At 42.2% G+C, this 19,345-nt stretch overlaps 1 protein-coding gene across 2 annotated transcripts in view; it reads left to right on the forward strand.

Annotated features, from left to right (window-relative positions):
- STAC (SH3 and cysteine rich domain) overlaps positions 1-19,345 on the forward strand; it is a 73,290-nt gene that overhangs the window by 39,628 nt on the left and 14,317 nt on the right. Inside the window, exons 3-6 of one of the 2 annotated variants that reach the window (XM_009329990.1) lie at positions 5,375-5,475; positions 7,555-7,636; positions 9,388-9,503; positions 13,852-13,933. In XM_009329990.1, the coding sequence (XP_009328265.1) occupies positions 5,375-5,475; positions 7,555-7,636; positions 9,388-9,503; positions 13,852-13,933 (381 nt within the window). The remainder of the gene's footprint in view (positions 1-5,374; positions 5,476-7,554; positions 7,637-9,387; positions 9,504-13,851; positions 13,934-19,345) is intronic. The other variant, XM_009329991.1, reaches the window with a different exon arrangement.

Consider the following 19,345-nt stretch of genomic DNA (forward strand, 5'->3'; position numbering starts at 1 on the left):
TCTCTCTCTTATAGACCTGAATCTTTTTATCCTCTCCTTTTTTTTTTCCACTTTAGCATAAGTGCCTAATATAGTTATCTTTATACAGTCAATGTAACATCATGTAGTTACCAACATTTGCAGTTTTCTTTCAGATTTCTCCACCCTGTAGGGCTCTTTCTCCCTCTAGCTATTAATCTTATGTGGAATCTTGAAACCACAGGCAAAAAGCATCAACCAACAGTGCTGCAGCCATAGCTGTGCTGGCCAAGAGGATGATAAAGGTTCCCTTCACATGTGTGTGACAAACATAATTCTCATTTGCATTCCTTAGGAAAAATGTCACTTTCCTGAAATGCAGCGTAGTTACTAAATTACTTTTATAGGAGAGATGGACATAAAGACTTGGAATCAAATTCTGCCCTGTCTCGTCTGTCTCTCTCTGCCTCCAAATCTTTCCATTCACCTATACTGAGGTGTTCTGTTTCCATTTAGGCTTCCTCCAAAAAACACTTAGATTTACAAAAGCGATGCAGTGTGTCCTTCCGGTAGTATTTAAGGTCAGATTATCAGAACAGTCTAAGATTCAGTTTTCCATGGCTGTTCTGGAAAACCTAGCCACTGGTTTAGATATTCAAATGGGAGCTGACTCAGTCGTACAGTATTTCTAGTAAGGTGTTATTAAACATGACCTGCTTCTCAAAATGATGCATCCTTCCAGTGCCGGGTGTCTGGATGCATTCGCTGGTATCTGAAGAAAATGACTGTGGCAGAACATCATTTGTAAGTTTATTTAAGAGCTACTCAGGTATCCTGACGTGAAATTTCCTCGTTTGCTTCCAATGAAACACTGTTTCTTTGGTCAATTTTGGCTTTTTCATTTGCAAAAGGAATACCAGCCTTTACAGACTGAGATAATTAATAGATACATTAATACATAGGACATAGAGGATATATGTGCAAACATATGTGTGGTTTTTTCCTATATGAATTTCATGACCACGTTGACAGTTATGTTGACGGGCACTACGAGTCAGCTAAACATGGCCAGTACTTTCCATTCTAAACCCCCAGTTTTAGCAGCTTGCAATTTTTACAACTTAAACGCCAGCATCTGGGCCAAATAGTGCTGTATTAATGACACCTCTGACAGTTTTACCCATTAGTCCCTCAAATGGGATCCATCCTATTCAAATTTTGGCAAATGTGCTCATATTGCAAGGCATAAAGAGACGAAGACAGTGAGCCCACAGGAAAGCCCATGAGGCTATTAATCACCTTGTATTTGGAATTGGGCTAATATGGTACTCAAGAGATGATGCTTAAAGACACACACTGGCCGATGAAAGTAAAAAAGAAGTATTGAATAGAGCTACCCATTCATGGATCACTGTCCACTCTGTTCAGTGAATGGTGTGCCTTATTAAAAATAAAAATAAAAAACATCCCTAGATTGCGATCAAAAAGTGAATGAGCAGAACCTTTGTTCTGGCATGCTCAGCATTTAACAATTTGATTAAGTAACCTTAGTATAAGGTTACTTAGTCTTTGGAGAAAGGGGGTGGGAGCATTAATTACTTTTTGAAGGTAATAACAGAGTCCATCAAAGCTGTTATTCTACTCTCCCTTTGAATGAAAACCAGAGAAAAAAGTAGTTAGGGTACTCCAAGTTTAGCTTAATTGCTAAGCCTTTAGTTTCTCTATTTCTGATCCACCACAAATTGAAATGATTCCAGGTGGGCTAAGACATTTCAGTGAGTACTTTATACCAGTAGTTTCCAGCTGTGCTTTAAGGTTGGCATAGGGGAATATCTGCTAATGGGAATAAATGGTAGGCTGCAATCGGGCTGTCAGCTATTTAGGGGAGCAGGAAGCAAACAATAGAGTGGTGGTCAGGCTTGCAGGTCATCAGAGTATGTTCAGCAGAAGTCCCTGAGGAGAGTGTTTGAGTATCCCAGACTTCACTACTTCTGCAGGAACACTGCCCTTTCCAGACACTGCTGTGGCCATCTCAAATGTGAACTCTCTCCTTACTCTTCCCCTTCCCCATGCTTCAGTCTACAGAAAGGTTAACCCAGTGGGAAAAAGCACACCACAGAGAGGCTTTCAACTTCAAACAAGCCCTGGTACCCTATGGCAGATAAGTTAAATGATACAAATTGCCCTCAAATAGTCTGCCCCATTGCGGTGGTGGTATTATTATATTTTTATCATTATTATTATTATTATTAATGTTGTTGTTGTTATCATCATTTTTTACTGTTAGTCATTAATACCACTTATTTTCTACTATTTAATGTACGTTCAGACCAAATTCCTAGCTGTCATGTGATCTCGGGAGGAATTTATTGGCAAATAATGTTTCAAAACATTGCTATATCCTGTGCCACTACTTCAGGCATGATGAAATACCTCTCTTATACCGACATGAGTGTAGGATTCTCACCATACTCACTCAACTTTACATAACTTGTTTGCAAGATCCATGTTCTGCCTGCTTTTTCTCTGTTGCAAACTACCAGGATGCCTTCCAAAACCAGCCCCATTCAGACAACTGCAAAGTCAACAAGCTTGCTTACGTGGGAGGCCAAAAACTGATGCAACGGGTCAAACCCTGGTCTCATTTACACCTATACCAAATGTGGATCTCTTCTCCTCTGTAATGTGAGCTGTGGCCGTGCCTCAGTTCTGAATCTCAGGAACTTTTGGGTCAGATACATTGTCAATATGTAGTTGTCTAATCTCTGGCACGCAGTTTTGAAATAGCTTAGCCATGATTCTCTGAGGAGGTTTGATTTAGTGTGATGGAGATCAGAAACAGAAGAAGACAGAATTATCCTGGGGACAAAAGAAAATGTGTCTTGTAGAAATGCCATTTTCAGAGCTTGAGATATGGTAGTTAAGTGTAAATACAGAATAAATGCTTCTTCTTTAAGCCCTTTAGTTATTCCTCAGTGGGAGGCAGGGAGATACAGGCAAATTATTTCCAAGCTGTCTAGTCCCACAGTAAACCAAGTAGTTAGAAATGACAATGAATTAAAGATTGAAGTTTTTTGGTATTTATAGGGAATTTCATTTTGATTTACAAAGACTTCTTGTAGACTCAAGTGTGTGACTGAAATACTTTTCCTCTCTTTGAAGCCACTACTTACCTACCCACAGGTAACAAATGGCATTCAGCAATAGAACTATAGTGCTGTTCTTTTGTAATTTATTGTCTTACTCATTTTCACATGACCACAGATTTCTGTTCTGAAGAAGTTGTGTTTTGATTTTTGAAAGTAGCACAGATACTTTGCATTCATTTTGCACATCATTTGGATGCGCAGTTATATTGACAAATGTGTATCTTCTGTGATCACATGGTTATAACATGTAAGGAGCAATATCTACCTTGTAACGTTAACACTAAAATGGCTTGAAGAGCATAACACAGCCAGCAGAAAGGACTGTGAGACTGCCTTTTCAGCTGAATCTCAAGAGTAACTGGTAAAGCAGGTAAGAGTTATGCCAGTACAGACCAGCGTGAGAGGAGAATTAGACCCAGTGTAAGCACTGATGCTGAATACTTGTTATATACGCGAAGTATGATGTCATTTTCCTTTTTTTTCATTCCACCCTATAAATATAATAAAAAAATGTGGAGGAAGTCCTGTTTTCTCACTGTGTCAATTGTTGACCATCAGGAAGGGTGATTCAGCTTTTCATCGTCAGTAATAAAAGCACAAAGACACAGAAGTCAATATTGGTTTGAGTATGTGTTATTGAAAAGAAACTATAACTAAAAAAATCCTCACAGCACAGTAATCCAAGTGCAACCACGCAGAGAAAAAAAAAAACCAAACCAGGGATGTGTTCTTCTAGTAAAATCTGTGTTTAGCAGGAAAAAAGACGCCAGGAATGAGGTTAGATGCCTGCACATACCCGAGCAGTGAGGCACCGTGCATCGGCTCAGCAGAGAAGGGCCGGGCAGGAAACAAGCAGGGACCAGGCACTGACCCCGCTCCATGGGAGTCCCTGGGGTGCACCCCACACTCAGCCCCATTCACTCCTCATCTCTCCAGCAGTCTCAGTAGGAAGGTAGGGAGGATGTCGGTTCCCTGGCCTACAAGAAGGGCACAAGTGAAACATCTGAGCCTGGCTCACTGCAACCATCCCCAGCTCCTCCAGCCTGCCTCTGTCTGGCTTGAAAGTGGCCACTTCAGGGACTTCTTCCCCTGAAAGTGGTCCTGTCAAGGCTCAGGTTTTGTCACCAACTTGATGAGCCCTTCCCTGAAGTGCTTCTTTCAGACGTAGTATTTCACTGAATGAAGTCAGCAGCATGTACATGGCATTAACTACTCAGATAACCAAGAGCTACATGAGTAGTTTCAGATGCAGGATCCTTCTGACTAATATTCCTATCATGTCTGACTAATGAGGACCGGTTAAAATGTCAAGAGTTTTTTGGGGTTTTTTTACTACCTTGTTTCTTACTCACTCTCACAGTAGATGATAATGAACTGATATGTTGTTTACTCATTCCATTTATACAGCCCTTTGGGGATAAAAGAGTTGCTGCAGCATAACTGCTTCTGCGTAGTTTAGGAAGTCTTACAGGTGTATGAATAAGAATGACTGTTCCTGCCTGAAGTGAACAGACTCGGCTCTGTCATTTAAGAGTAGGTCCACATTGAAGATAATGCAGAACTACTGTTGCCCAAGCGGGAGAAGTCTAATTCTGTAAGGCAAAATTTCTCATGGAGCTCCCTGTGGCACTGAACTTTTCCACTGCCAGTGAAGGAGAGCAAGGTCAGACCCATGGCACCCCCACTGCCCTGCTCAGGGATGTGCAAGGAGCCCTTCCTGCACCCTCTGAGCACTGGCCCAGGGAGGTGAGAGCAGCAGTCCCTAGATGCATGGGTGGGCAGTAGTAAGGGAGCTGGCTTAGCCCTCTCACACGCCCCTAGAGCTACCTCTCACCCACAAAACCTGGCCCTCCACTGATGGCCTGGCTCCCCAGGGCAGCTCCAGAGCCTGGGTGCTCCTTCAGTGGCTCCCTCAGCCATGCATGGCTCTTGTGCCAAGCCCTTTCAAAATAGCAAAGGGATTTTGCTTGATGTTCATGAGGCAGAGACATCACTGATAAGACTGTCATACAACAGAGCATAATCCAATGTATATCTAAAGGCAGCAACAGCCTAGGAAAGAGCCTGGGGGAGAAAAGCTTAAAATGGAGAGGTTGTAAAGAAAATGCATGTATAAATGTACATAAAAAAAAGGTAGGCAAGGTGAAGAATGCTGTCAATATTTACTCTACTGCAACTGACCTCCCCATCAGTTCTTTCAGGACATTTGTTAAATGCATGGAAACTATTGATTTCATCTAATTAAATCATTTCCATGCATTTCACAGGGACAAACGCTAAGCACGGACTGCGCTGTAAAGCTTGTAAGATGAGCATCCACCACAAGTGTGTAGACAGTATTGGACAGCAGCGTTGCATGGGCAAGCTGGTAAGTGAGCAGCTCAGGGCAGCAAGTGCGGTGGGAGGCACCAGTTTCTGCTGGAGCCACTTGCTTTGTGTGCCTGACCCCCTGGCTGGCATCTAGATGGTGCATTAATAGAACTGACACCAGGTCATTTTACTGAGGTGGGAAAAGTAAAGTCAGGTGGTGTCCTATTATCAATTTGGGCAATTGCTACTACTCAAAAACCTGAACAAAAATGAAACACAAATCTAGTCTGCATTGTGGATGTGAAAATACAGTTATATAATCCAAATTTAGCTAAATTACAGAATTAATTCCCTTGATTTAAACTGTTGTCGTGTAAATCTCTCAAGGAATGCTATAAATTAGTCAAAATATTTCAATGAATTGTAACAAATGAAAAATCCTTCAAATTATGTTTTATTGGTTTTTCCACTGTTAGGGCTTGAAGAAAAACCATAATTCATCTTAAAAAGAAAACCAAAGGATACTTCACAGTGAGACACTACAGAGTTTGAAGCAATCTCTCAGTAGGAGAGGCTGAGAGGAGACCTGCCCCTGTATGGCACAGCACCTTAGTACCCGGGTCACCTTCTGAGTAGCAAATTCTCATTATTGGCAAAGGCAGGACACTGTGTTTGAGACGATTCTAACCCAACTTGACGACTTTTATGGGAATATGGTTATTTTGGTTATTCCTAGAAAAAGAACTTGAAAAAATGACCATTTGGAATATGAAAACTGAACATATATATTCATGTTTCAGATGTTCTCAGCTTTGTTGCAACTTGAAGGCACCTGAGGCAAATACAAGCTAAACCCAAACAGTTTCACTGTGTTAAATGATGAAAAAATGCAAGCATTGAAAAGGGCTAGAAAACCCACCTTTCACTGGAAAGATCTTTTCTCTCCAAGAGTATTCAGTGAATGCTACTGTTGTTTATACACCTGAGGCAAATCTTTGTGCATTTAAACCATAATCCTAGCCCTAGTGTGAGGCATTCTGGTATAGGAAGTTGGTCTGTGACGAGCTGAATGACCTCATTGCAAGCCTTGGACAAGCCAAATATTAAATCACATGAATTGTTTCACGCATTTCTTGGTTCCAGCCTCAGCTCTGTTGTCACTAGTTTTAAAAAGCAGAAAAGTAGACACCAAATTTACAGCAGGAAGTTGTCCAGCAAAGTCACGGGAGTTTTATGAGCTCATGTTGTGTCTGAATCTAGTTTGTTTGGGGGTAAACTGAGGCTGAGGAATCTGGAATTTATTCCTCTAAGAAACCAAATTTGTCAATCCCCTCATTCCTTCTCAATGTATACTGCAGCTCATTTGAAAAAGAACTAGTTGTCTATCATTTTTTGGTGTATACTGAACATAAGATATGGAAAATATGCACATCCCCATGAGGCTTTCCAACTTCTCACTGTGATTGGAAGATCTCACAGCCTGCAAAGATTAGAAAGCTGTCATTGACCATTTGTCAATCTCTAATACCTTGAAGGGCATTTCCAAAGACTTAGATGTTAGCACCTTCATTTTGGGTACTCATCTGGTGACGACTTGGGAGTTTTTTGACCTTACAAGACAAAAAAGCAGTGGAAGCTGCAGTCAGTCAGCAGCAAACCTTATAAAAACCTATAGAAAGGCTCTAAATTCCTTGAGTTTCACAAGTGCGCACATGGGTACATGAGGATTTGGAGTTAGGGTAGGGAAGAATAGTTGCATGTTTAGCAAGTGCAAAACAATGCAAAATCACATTACATAACGAGAAAGGGAGAGGGAAACTTCCCAGAACCTCCAATGATTCAGCACTTCTGCTGCAATTAATTAGTGCTGCTTTTGAGTAAGACAAAAGAGAAGGGGAGGGGGGGGGGGGAAAAAAATGAGTCCCTCCTCCTTCCACATAAATACAGTAAATGTTTTTTTCCAGGAGAAAAATCAAATAAACCCCTGATCCATAAACCCCACAGTGACTCAACAACAGGACACAAACTTCCAGCCTTGCCACACTGTTACGCCACTAGCCGAAGAGCTGAGGTTATTTCTACTACGTCAGTCATGGCAGCAATCCACTTCATTTGTTTTTGCTTTCTCTCCCTCCAGCCAAAGGGATTTCGACGGTACTACAGCTCACCACTACTCATTCATGAACAGTTTGGCTGCATCAAAGAAGTGATGCCTATTGGTAGGTTTTGATTGCTTTTCCATTCAGTCTCCCTTTGGCAGTGCTCTGCAACAGCAGCGGCAGACTTCCAGCCGTGGTATTTAACCTCAGCAGCCTTCCAGCTCCTTTCGGTGACTGGATGTCCTTCTGCCGTCTCAGGAAAGGACCACTTCAAAGATACAAAGCTGGAAGAGGAGAGGGTGTGTTTATTGTGCGTTTCACTCAAAACCCCATACATATAACCTCTTAGTAATCACCCTGTTTATAATAATAACTACCTGAGCTCAAGGTAGGAACTTAAAAGGGAGGAAACACTGGAATATTGAGGTGAAGGTCTGAGCTGGGAAAAATCAGATAAAAGACAGAGAGATCGAAACAGCAGGAGGCATTCAAACCACCAGTCTGGCTTTTGAGGGACTTTGCTAGGTTCCTGTCTTTTTTCACCCACACTTCTTAATTTCCTCATATTCTTCCTTATTGACCATGTCCACACATTGTCTGAGTATTTAAAAGACCAGATTTTGCTCACCGTAACACCAAATTCTTGAAAAGAAACATTTTGAAATGGAGAAGTTGAGTTGATTCTGGAAAATATTTCTCCCCAACAGTACTGTGGCCAGGCAAGCCTGGCAGTACAAAAAATGAAAGCCAAAACTAGGCAGTCAGTTTAAAATTACTTGTCTGAGGACATTTACTTGTTTTCGGCAGTTAAAAAAAAAAGTTAATTACATGGATTTCATCTAAGTTTCTCTTTCTAAAAAACTTCCATCATTTTTGTCAGAAGTAACAGAAACATTTTGAACAAACTCTGGCTAAAAAAATGAGGTGTGCTTTGCTCTCATCAAAATTCAATATCCCATGTATTTTCTCAGTACTTTGGCCAAAATTTCCCTCCTTCTACACAGTGTTACAAATGTACTGTATTCTACGTGTCTACTGCCTTGTACTGCAAGGGAGGCTGAGGTCTAATAATGCAGTATGTAGAAGAGGATTTGAACTGGATTTGCTCATGCCAATTGAAGACATCCATTTCTCTGCCATGGGAGATGACTTTGGGGCCAGCTATGAGGGAGAGTGGGAGTGAGAATTGAACGAACATACGCCAATGGGGGTGGTGGCCTTTCTGGCTACCCCTAGACTGAGCGGAGCAACCTGGAGCACATTCCCAACAGCAGGTACCTACTCACACCTGCCTCCAGACCCCACATGGCCCCACAGTGGGGATATCAGTACTTTTCAAGGAAGATCCAGGCCATCCTGTTTAACCAAATTAGCCCAGTAGTAGCACTGTGAGGGTGGATGGATAAAGGTGATGGCCCACCCATACCACAAGGATGCTCAGGCACAATGCAGGGTTTTTTCCTTCAAGCATCTGCTGTTGAGAGCAATCCAAGAGGTCAGTGGTAGGAACAGGCAGCAAACATGGATTAAAACCTCCTGGTACTTTGTCTTCCTTACCTCAGTGTAGGCAGCATCAGTGGTGATTAAGAAGGAGGATGGCAAGTGAAGAGAGACAAGGCAAGGGCAGGGACCCGAAAAGCCTGTATGAGAAGAGGATGATCTTTATGGGAGCAGAGAGGAAACAGAAAATCACTAGCAAAAGCCAGTTCCACTAAGTTCATCAAACACTTTTTCTCAGGATAGTGTCTCAACTTGTGTCTAAGCATACACCCCAACATGTTGGTAGAGGCAGGTGTTTCTCCAAGTGGAGCAGGAACATGACCAGAAATATCTTCAAGGGATTGATGCATGTTTTGCTCCTTCTGTTGCAGCCTGTGGAAATAAGGTTGACCCTGTGTATGAAACTCTTCGCTTTGGGACTTCCTTAGCTCAGAAAACCAAAAAGAGCAGTTCTGGAAGTGGGTCTGACTCTCCCAACAGAAACTCTGTAAGTATCCCACATCTTTCTTCCATTTTCTTTGTGGAGGAGCAACAGATATTCATTCACAGGAGTTCATATCAGAGTTCACAAAACTTGTATTTCAAACTGTAAAAAAAAAAAAAAATCTCACTCCCAGCTTCCAAAATGAGACCAGAAAGCATGTTACTTTTGCAAACTCAGGTTTTAAGGATCTTTTAGATGACTCTTGAGAAAAAGAGAAAAATACAAATTAAATTAATAATCTTCTTTTATCAGGTTGGAAGAGGAAATTATATTCTGTTGATTTTGCATATCTGTGTACAAGTGGAACAGAGATATTTAACTGTCGTGCTGGAGTAGACGCATCCTGCCGCTTGGTGGTGGTGGGCATTTACCCTTCATACAAGTGATAGCGATGGGTTGGAGTCCTGAGAGCCTAGATTTAAAAGTACAAGCTCCACAGTACAAGCCCAGACAAAATTAAGCCACTGCTACTGCAACAAGGCAATGGGCTGGCACCTCCACCCCTGCACAGTGTATACTCAGGAGAGGAGCATCACAGAGTTGGGCTCCTCTCTCCAAAACCCAAACACAGGCAGGTGTGCTCAGCTTGTTGTATCCAGACAGGGAGATTTTTCTCCTTTGTGTTAATCCTTGTCATTCACTCTCTCCTGTCATAACAGTCACTTCTTCAGGACCATGGTAGAAGAGCTGGAGAAGGAGGACAAGGGAAATGATAGCTCCCTTAGCCCTGCCTTTGCTAAATCCATACCTAGCTCAACAGTAACACTTACCAATTTCTTTCTGACAGAAATGGTTATTTCAACAGTATTGGGACCCATGAGATCAGGAGCTCATGCATGGTGTTGAAAGAACATTTCATACCCTCTCACCTCTCATAAACAGGCACTTAAGCCTGTGCTTGGGGCTCTCTTTTGTCCCAAGAAATCCTCCCCACTCTCTCCCCCCCCAAAAAAAAGAATCACACCTGAATACACTGGAGGCTAAAGCTGATTGTCATGTCTAAAAATCAGACCCATATTATCTGACACTCTCTCCTGCACTCACCTCAGAATAAAAATCACCAGGCACAGAGACATGATGAGACTTGGTCTCCAGGCCTCAGAGCAAACACTTACATGTTTAATTCGAAGTTGTGCTAAAATCTGTTTATGCTTGGTACAGCATTTCCCTGGCACTTAAGCGTATGCTCATTCACATGGCTGAACTGTAACCTCAGGTGGTATAGGTGGCTCTAAACAGACGTTCGTTTGTGTCAGATGGGAAAGAAGACAGACAAATTTAAACAAAAACTAAATGAAATCTGTAAGGGAGTTATTAAAGGACATGTCCTCTATCCACCCTTGTTTGTGCCTTAAAAGGAATTTAGTAATTTCCAGTCTTTTTTAAAACCAAAGTGACTCTACCACCTGTCGCATTGTGATTACAGTTCTTTCTTTCAATTATTTAATTTACTTTGAAACAGAAGTTCTACAAATGTAATTATTGCTTTCTACATGAATAAAGCATTATATTGAATTATGAATGACAACTCAAGCGTAGAAATCATGAATGCTGTGTCAGCTTGCCCTAGAGAGCTGATCATAACTAGGTGGGGTGTGGGTGTAGAATGAGGAACGCAAGTTCATTATGGGAATTTCTCCAGGGTATTGAGGCTGAGAGAGAATATAACACGTGTCAGCATACAGAAAATAGAAAACATTAGAGAACTGAATAAACAGACATGTGAAACCATAACTTCTGCCAGTGCAAGCCTGTGGATTGAGATAAGGATAAAAACCAGGGGCAGACACAAACCTGAACCAAATGATGGGGCCATGGAGCTTTACAGCTGTGATGTGTGACCCAAGAGCAGGCACTGACCAGCGGCCAGAGCAGGGACGTGACACAGTCCTTAGACCCCAGGTAAAAATGCACCAGGGCGTGTGAGCTGGCAGCACAATAATGCACAGGGACTAAGATTTTTCCCCAGTGGTCCTCATTTCTGTGCTGCTCTGCTCCTCTCAAAGCAGAAGCAGCAATGCAGCTGTGAGGCTCACAGCAGCACTGGGGCTTTGCATCTGGGATGTATGTGCTCCAGCCCCAGGAGCTGGGGAGTTCTTCAAAGTTCTGCCATGTGACAAAACCAGGGTCACCAGGGACATGGTGGCACCTGGGATCCTACTGCACCTCACAGGTAGTGTCCAAGCTGTCAAAGGGCTTGCTCTGGATCAGAGCAGCATAGCTGCTACTGAAGGTAGTTAAAAGCAAAGGTGACTAGCCTAGGAGCCATGCTCTGCCTCTACAGCCATGAAGCTTCCAGGGTTGCCGTTCATGTCTCTGCACAGAGTAGCGATAACCCTCTTGCTCTGAACTAGCCAAGATATTTTTAACATGACTGAGCAGTGTGGATGCACCCGCTGTGATTTTTCAGCCTGGATTCTGCATTTCCCATAAAAAAAAAAGTGGCCATATGCTCCAGATTTACTACCTACTGCTTCCTTCAAAAATGTGCTTCTGCAACCCACATTTATACAGAAAGTCACTTGAGGTGATGTAAATGTGATTCCAGTTCCTAGTTTTTGTGGATCAGCTCCTCTCAAAAGCAGCTTTGTACCTCTATAATTTCTATTAGACCATTCATCATATAGCTTTTGACTGAAAAATCATTAAAGGTAACTGAGGTTACTTCAGGAGGTTTTGGATGTGGTATATACTGAAGAGACAGTCACTGTACTTCCCATATGCAGTGGTACCCCACAAAATATGAAGCTGATCTGCAATTATGAAGCTAGTCTATGAAGACTGAGGAACATGCCATAGCAATGAGCTGAAAAATAGCTGGGACTTACTATTTCAACAAAGCCAGTCTTTCCCTTCCCCACCTAGCAGCTAGAAATCCTCATCCAGGGGTGACCCATTTGTGCAAGATGCAAGACAAGCGTGAAATGCTGCAAAAGGCTGACTCTAAAAACAGGGTGTAACAGAGCAGTAAAGTAGAAGGCTCTTAAAATCTCAAGGGAAACAAGATAACCACAAGATAACTGTGGCATAAATCTACTTTTAATTTCTTTGTTCATTAGTATTCTTGGATGGAGAAGTAGCTAGGAAAGTACTAGATAGGGGAAATAAAATTGTCAAAGTACTTTCTAAAAAAAAAAAGCTTTGTTGTGAACATTAGTAAAAGGAAAAAAAACATATAAAAATCTGTAAAGCAATTCAGATTTTGTGCTCCCTGAACAAAGGCAGTGAATGTTCCTCGTTTGGCTTTTCTTCCTGTAACGCAGGCAAAGGTCTGCAAAGCAATGGACAGAGCTATGTGTACAGTATAATTCTAGAGTGTCATGGAATAATTAAGTTAAATCCTTCCATGTGTCTTAAAATCCTGTTAACAAAAAATAAATAAAGTTTAGGAGCATATAAGGATTTACAGTTTTTCAGATTAGAGAGAGCACCTGACTCAAGTTCAATGTTTCTGTTTTTTTATGGTTATAAAATACGTTTTATCCAAAAGAAGTCACATGTGGAGAGTTCAGGAACTGAAGCTCCGTAAGGTCGATTTGGACAGCGTTGTTTGGAGCAGTTCCTGCTTCCTGTTGGACTATACATGGAGAAGCCAACTACCCAACCAAGGAATCTGGTGCTTTATGCAGAGTATACTTCTGAGGCTTGGGATTATGTCATCCCACTTTTTCCTACACCCTAGAACAATGGGTCCCTAATCACAATTGACAATAATATGGTACAAATAAGAAATCATAGTAATTCTAATAACAACATTTGGGTTTCATTTTTCCCTAACCATACCAGCCAGATGACTATTTAAAAAGAAAGTGAGGGCGGATATTTAAAGACTGACTTCACCAGCTCCATCACACTCCAGCTCCTTCTTTCACAGCATGTTAACAGAACTAAAATCACCCTTACGTTACAGTTATTTTACTGAATAATGTGTTCAGGGTTAATAAATTAATAGTCAATAGTTTCAATTAATGTCCAGTCCTGGTAGACAGCTATTTAGTATACCCACAGGATCTACAGATTCCCCCAAGCCCCTTCTATTTTATACAGAGAACCACGTTGTTTAACATAATCCTTTATTCCTTATCTTTCACTTCACTTTATACTGCAGAAATTTTTTGTACTTCAGGCTGGAAGCTCGGTCTGGAGTTCTTCCTGGGCTTTCACTGCTCCCTGTGAAGTTTGTTGTGCATCACCAGATACAATGTTTTCTGCAATCCCATTAGGCTGACTTGCTCTGCTCTGATAGCACCCAACTACTACATTCCCCAAAGGCTCTTGTGTGGTCTTATTTCACCTCATCGCTCACTTTTTCTGGCTTATCCCATCTTATTTGCTCTTTCTGTCCCTGCAGACAGCCGACCTGGCGGAAGTTCCTGAGGAAGGCGACAGCTCTGCAGGCACCCTTGACATAAGCAGGAAACGCAGCAACAGCGGTGAGTGCTGCCAGGCCAGGATAGCATCTTCAGATGTATAGGCCCATGTACAACCTATTTCAGATGGTTTTTTTATGGCATGTCCATGTTTCAGCAGCATTCTGGTTTTCAAAGCGAGATGTGAATGGGGCAAATAGTTGGTGCAAGAATTTGGGGAATGCTTTTTGCCAGTCAGATGAAATCCAAGCCAATAGTTTTCTTAATTTGTTGTGTCCAGACCTGACACTGGACAAAGTTCAGGTCCATTCCCGATCTTCTATGTTTCACGAACATGGCTGTAGACTAATCACTTAACGTGCTTCAGTTCCATATTGGTAGAGTGGAACAAAAATAATGCTTCCTTTCTTTTCCATATGTTTGACTTGTCTACATGTCTCTATATACCATAATTTCTTTGGGACAGGAAATGAATCATATAATATCCATATGTCTGTAAAATAACCAGCACAATGATTCCTGATTATAATTGCAGCTTCTCAGTACAAATATGGTATGTGCCCAGTAATATTAATAGCCCAGTTCTTTTGTCTGCTTGCAGTACGAGAGTAATGTTTTTACAGCATTGATATGATGGGATTTTGAGACCGTCACACCAATCAAGAGCTTAGTAATGAAATCTCAGCCACTGAGGGATGGTGACTGTGTCCCTGTTCTTGAATTCAGTCATGGTGAGGGAAGTAATAAGTACAAAGAGTTTTGGAGCACTAAGCAAAACTTCAGGCCCAAACTATCAGAGCAACTTCTCTAACAGCAACTGAAGCTGCTTTGCTGAATCTTACATGAGATGTACACTGCAAAAATAAATCACAGTGAGCATAGTTTTCTTCTGTTAGACCCCCAGTGCTCCTTACATGCTGCTAGCAATTAATGTAGGTGAAATGCCAGCTTCAGCTGTCCATTCCCATTTTTTGCTACCTCCTTATTCCTTTCCTCCCCTCCTGGTCTGTGTTCAGTCATTTCCTCCCTCTCATTTTGTGAACATCCCACCTATGTTATCTGCTTTCTCCTGACAATTTATTTAGGTTATCTATCTTGCAAGTGCGAGTTGACCTGACCTGGTTAAAGATAAAGAATTCAGTCTGCTTCACATTGTTTAATCCTGCCCACCTGAGACTAATTTGGCCCTGTTTGAGTTTTCAGATAACTTTTTATTTCATTGTCGATCGGTAGTTTCATTTCTGAAACCCAGAGAAACGTTTTTCTCTGAGTTCTGCATTCACTGAATGCACTGAGGCATTCAAGGAACTTACTCAAAGAGATTAGTTTAAAAACTCAGCATGTGTCAAACCTCCAAATAACTTGCGCAGCACATTAACGATTCCTTTGATCAGCACTGGCTTTTTTACAATCCATCCTTCAGAGGCTCAGGGTATAAATTATGCATCAGTCACTCCAAAAATTTCCCCTTGGTAGATTTTTAATAAACTGCCCGCACTGTTTGCACAAGCTATGGAAATGGTAAAATCCTTTTCAGACTGTAAAAATCCCTGCTTTTTTTTTTTTTGTCTGCTGCTGCTAGGGCAAACAAATACGAAAACAGATGGATTTCTGTTGTGTGGAGACATGAACTACATACCTCTATGGCCTTCAGATTCAAGTGCCTCCTAGTAATATCCAGAGACCATGAGCTAAACAGAGATAAAAAATTTAACAAAGTAAATTCAAAATGTTGTTACAGGGTGATTCACCACTCCTTTTTCCTCAGTCGTCCACTGCCTCCTTAGCAGGCAGTTCGACATTAATGCCTTGATAAATCAGGTCCATTCCAGTTCTTTTTTTTTTCCATTAAAAACTGTCTTCTTCAAATAAGATTTTAGGAAAATGTACGTTTGAGACGCTTTGCTTAAAGGGAAACAGCAGAAAAGACACAGCCTGCAGAAGGGTGAAAGGACCCACGACATGTGTGGCCATGTAATCGCTCCTATAGACTCCTATGACAACAACTTCAAGGGAAGATTCTTTCATTCAGGCCCTGGCACACATACTATGAAACAAAACTTCCTAGTTTACAACTATAAGATGGCATACCTGATTTCCAACCCTTCATCCTCCTCTAAGCCAGTTATACTCCTTCACTGCTGTGAATTGCCATCCGCAACAGAAGTCCCGCAGCCAAAAATGTCGTTTAAACGACATGTATGAGCCTGTTATCAACAGGGATTTGAGCACTTTCCCCTCGAGTCAAATATGGGATGTCCTCCCTGCAAACCCAGATTTGGTGAGCACTTCTCAGCAAACACAAGGATACAGGCCAGCTCCCTCCCCGCCTGCTGGGTGAGCTCCACAGCTCATGAGGCTGTACATTAGTAACCTGGCTTTATTTTCTGTCACCAAGCAGAAATTACTCCAAACATGCAGCTGAAATACTTCCACTTTGTCTGATGAATGGCTTTCTGTAAGTCCAAAATGCTCCTGGTTAGCCAACTCATTGTTCACCAGAACTTTTCCTCTGGACACAAGAACCAAAGCATGGTAATTTGAGTAGGACTTACACACTGCCAGATTATAACAGCAGCATTTTACATCCCTTTATAGAGATGTCAGATATACATACACCCCTATACTAGAAGATACAGGAAATTAATTTTATTTTTTAGGTTTTCCCTCTGGTACTCGTGACAGTTTGCAGGGTCAGAGTCCCTCTACAACAGGACTTGGTGAGGAGCACAGTGAGGCCCCCAGGTCAGCTGCAGTCAGACCACCTAGACACAACTTGGGGCATTTTCAGGTTAAATGCTGCAGGTATCAGCTCACATGCTGCCTTCACATTCACACATTGGACTTTATGACTGCAATATTGTCTTACATTTTATCAGAGAACATGTGCTTATGTGTGCTCGTGGATGCGTGTGACTGTACAAAAACTTTCTCATGCATGCTGTGGCTGCTGTTTTAGCTATCTTTCCTCTGTTACAAGAACACTACAGCTTTTCAGTGTCTAAGTACTACTCTCTACTATCAAGGAACCTTACTATTTCACTCATAAAACTTCTTCAAAGACTCTTTGTTTGGTTGTCATTTACAATGTAGAATAGCCACAGAAATATGTTTAATGGCAGAAAGGGTGAGCAAGTGAAAGAGCAGAGGGGGGAAGAAATTCAGCAGTTTAGTGTTCCCTGGCACCTTCTTTCCCCTGAACACATGTAACTGTATCACAGAGAAACAAAAAGAAAATGCACTCAATCAGCCTACTACTTATTACCATTTTGGAGATTTCCAAATTGTTAGAGACTACAAAATCCAGCTTCTGCTCAAAACACCTGCAGAGGTAAATGGTGGGAGAAGATGCCGATGGTTCCAGCTGCCCAAAGATTCCAGCTATTAAAATCATATTCAGACTTTATCCAGAAACAAGAAACACCAGGCAATCTTTAAAATGTGAAGGGGAAATTCAGTCAACGTAATAAAGCCACCGTGGTATATATCTAGGGAGATAACTGAGGACAGGCATCAGTCAGCTCATGAAGCAACTACAATAGAGGGTAACTGATTAGATATCAGGTATGTTAGGGCAAAATCTACAAGTAGGGCTTAAAGGAGGATCCAGGTAATTATAGGCCCATCAGTCTTACTTCAGTCCCTGGGAAAGTTATGGAACGAATCCTCCTGGGGGCTGTCACAAGTCAAATGAAGCACGTGATTAGGAAAAGCCAGCACAGATTCACCAAGGGCAAATCATGCTTGACAAATCTGATCACCTCCTATGACAAAGTAACCTGCTAGGTTGATGTGGGGCGAGCGGTGGACATCGTCTACCTGGATTTCTCCAAGGGTTTTGATACGGTTTCCCACAGCCTCCTCCTAGAGAAACTGATGCGTTACGGTCTAGACAAGTGGTCTGTGCGGTGGGTGGGGAACTGGCTGACAGGCCGCACCCAGAGGGTGGTGGGAAATAGCTCCTTTTCAAACTGGCAACCTGTCACAAGTGGGGTCCCCCAGGGATCAATATTGGGCCCAACGCTGTTTAATATCTTCATTAAGCCATCTGGATGATGGGATCAAGTGTACCCTGACGAAGTTTGCTGGTAATACCAAACTGAGTGGGGAAGTGGATACTTCAGCAGGGAGAGCCACCCTACAGGAAGACCCGAATAGGCTGGAAGAGTGGCCTAACAAGAACCTTATGAAGTTCAACAAGGACAAGTGTAAGGTCTTGCATCTGGGAAAACATAATCCAGGAGTGCAGCACAGGCTGGGATCTATCTGGCTGGGGAGCTCCTGGTGGACAACAAGCTCAATACAAACGAACAGTGTGCTGCTGCGGCAAAGAAAGCCAACAGGATGCTGGGTTGCATCAACAAGGGCGTCACCAGCAGAGATAAAGAAGTCATTATCCCACTCTACTCAGCGCTTGTCAGGCCACACCTGGAATACTGTGTTCAGTTTTGGTCCCCACTGTGCAAAAAAGATGTGGACAGGCTGGAGAGGGTCCAGAGAAGGGCCACAAAGATGATCAAAGGACTGGGAAGCCTGCCATAGGAGGAAAGGCTGAGAGAACTGGGTTTGTTCAGCCTTGAGAAAAGAAGGCTTAAGGGAGACCTTATCACCGTGTTCCAGTATTTAAAGGGTGGCTACAAAGAAGATAGAAACTCCCTTTTTACAAGGCGTCACATGGAAAAGACGAGGGATAACGGGTACAAGTTACTCCTGGGGAGATTCCGACTGGACACAAGAGGAAAATTTTTCACAGTGAGAACAATCAGCCATTGGAATAATCTCCCCAGGGAAGTGGTGTATTCCCCAACATTGGACACTTTTAAGATTCCAGCTGGACAGGGTGCTGGGCCAGCTTGTCTAGACCGTGCTTTTGCCAAGAAAGGTTGGACCAGATGATCCTTGAGGTCCCTTCCAACATCGTATTCTGTGATTCTATGATTAGGTGCTGTGACCATTGTCTTATTCTGTGAGTTTCTGATTTAGTAACTTAGAAGCAGATTTTCACACATACAAGCCTGTGTCTCAAATAACCCATCCCGATTTGAAAACAATTCAGGTACCTCCTATAAAATCAAAGAGAGAGGCAGCGTATCCAGTTCCCCCCAGGCAGGGACTACTGGAGAGAGAGATCAAAGGCAGCTATCAAACATAGAAATAGAGGGTCAAAGAGGGGGAGGAAGGGGTTTTGCATACAAACTTCCAGCAATATTGCTTATATATGGTCGTCAGGTTTTGCAGGTGCTTTTGAATGGAAATAATGCTCGTCCTAAACATGAAAATACAGCATTCAGTGTGAGCAAAAGGCTGCTGGACTTTAAATAGTAATGCAATTAGGCAACCTAGGTTCTATTCCCAGTGCTGTACTTGTGTATATTCATCTGACCAAAATTGTTTATTTGTTAAGATTGCAAACTCTTCAGGACAGAGAATGTTTTGTGCCATGTGCCAGTGGTATATGTGGTTTTGCTGGGCGGG

This window comes from Pygoscelis adeliae, unplaced genomic scaffold, assembly GCF_000699105.1.
Source record: "Pygoscelis adeliae isolate BGI_AS28 unplaced genomic scaffold, ASM69910v1 Scaffold368, whole genome shotgun sequence".
NCBI lineage: Eukaryota > Metazoa > Chordata > Aves > Sphenisciformes > Spheniscidae > Pygoscelis > Pygoscelis adeliae.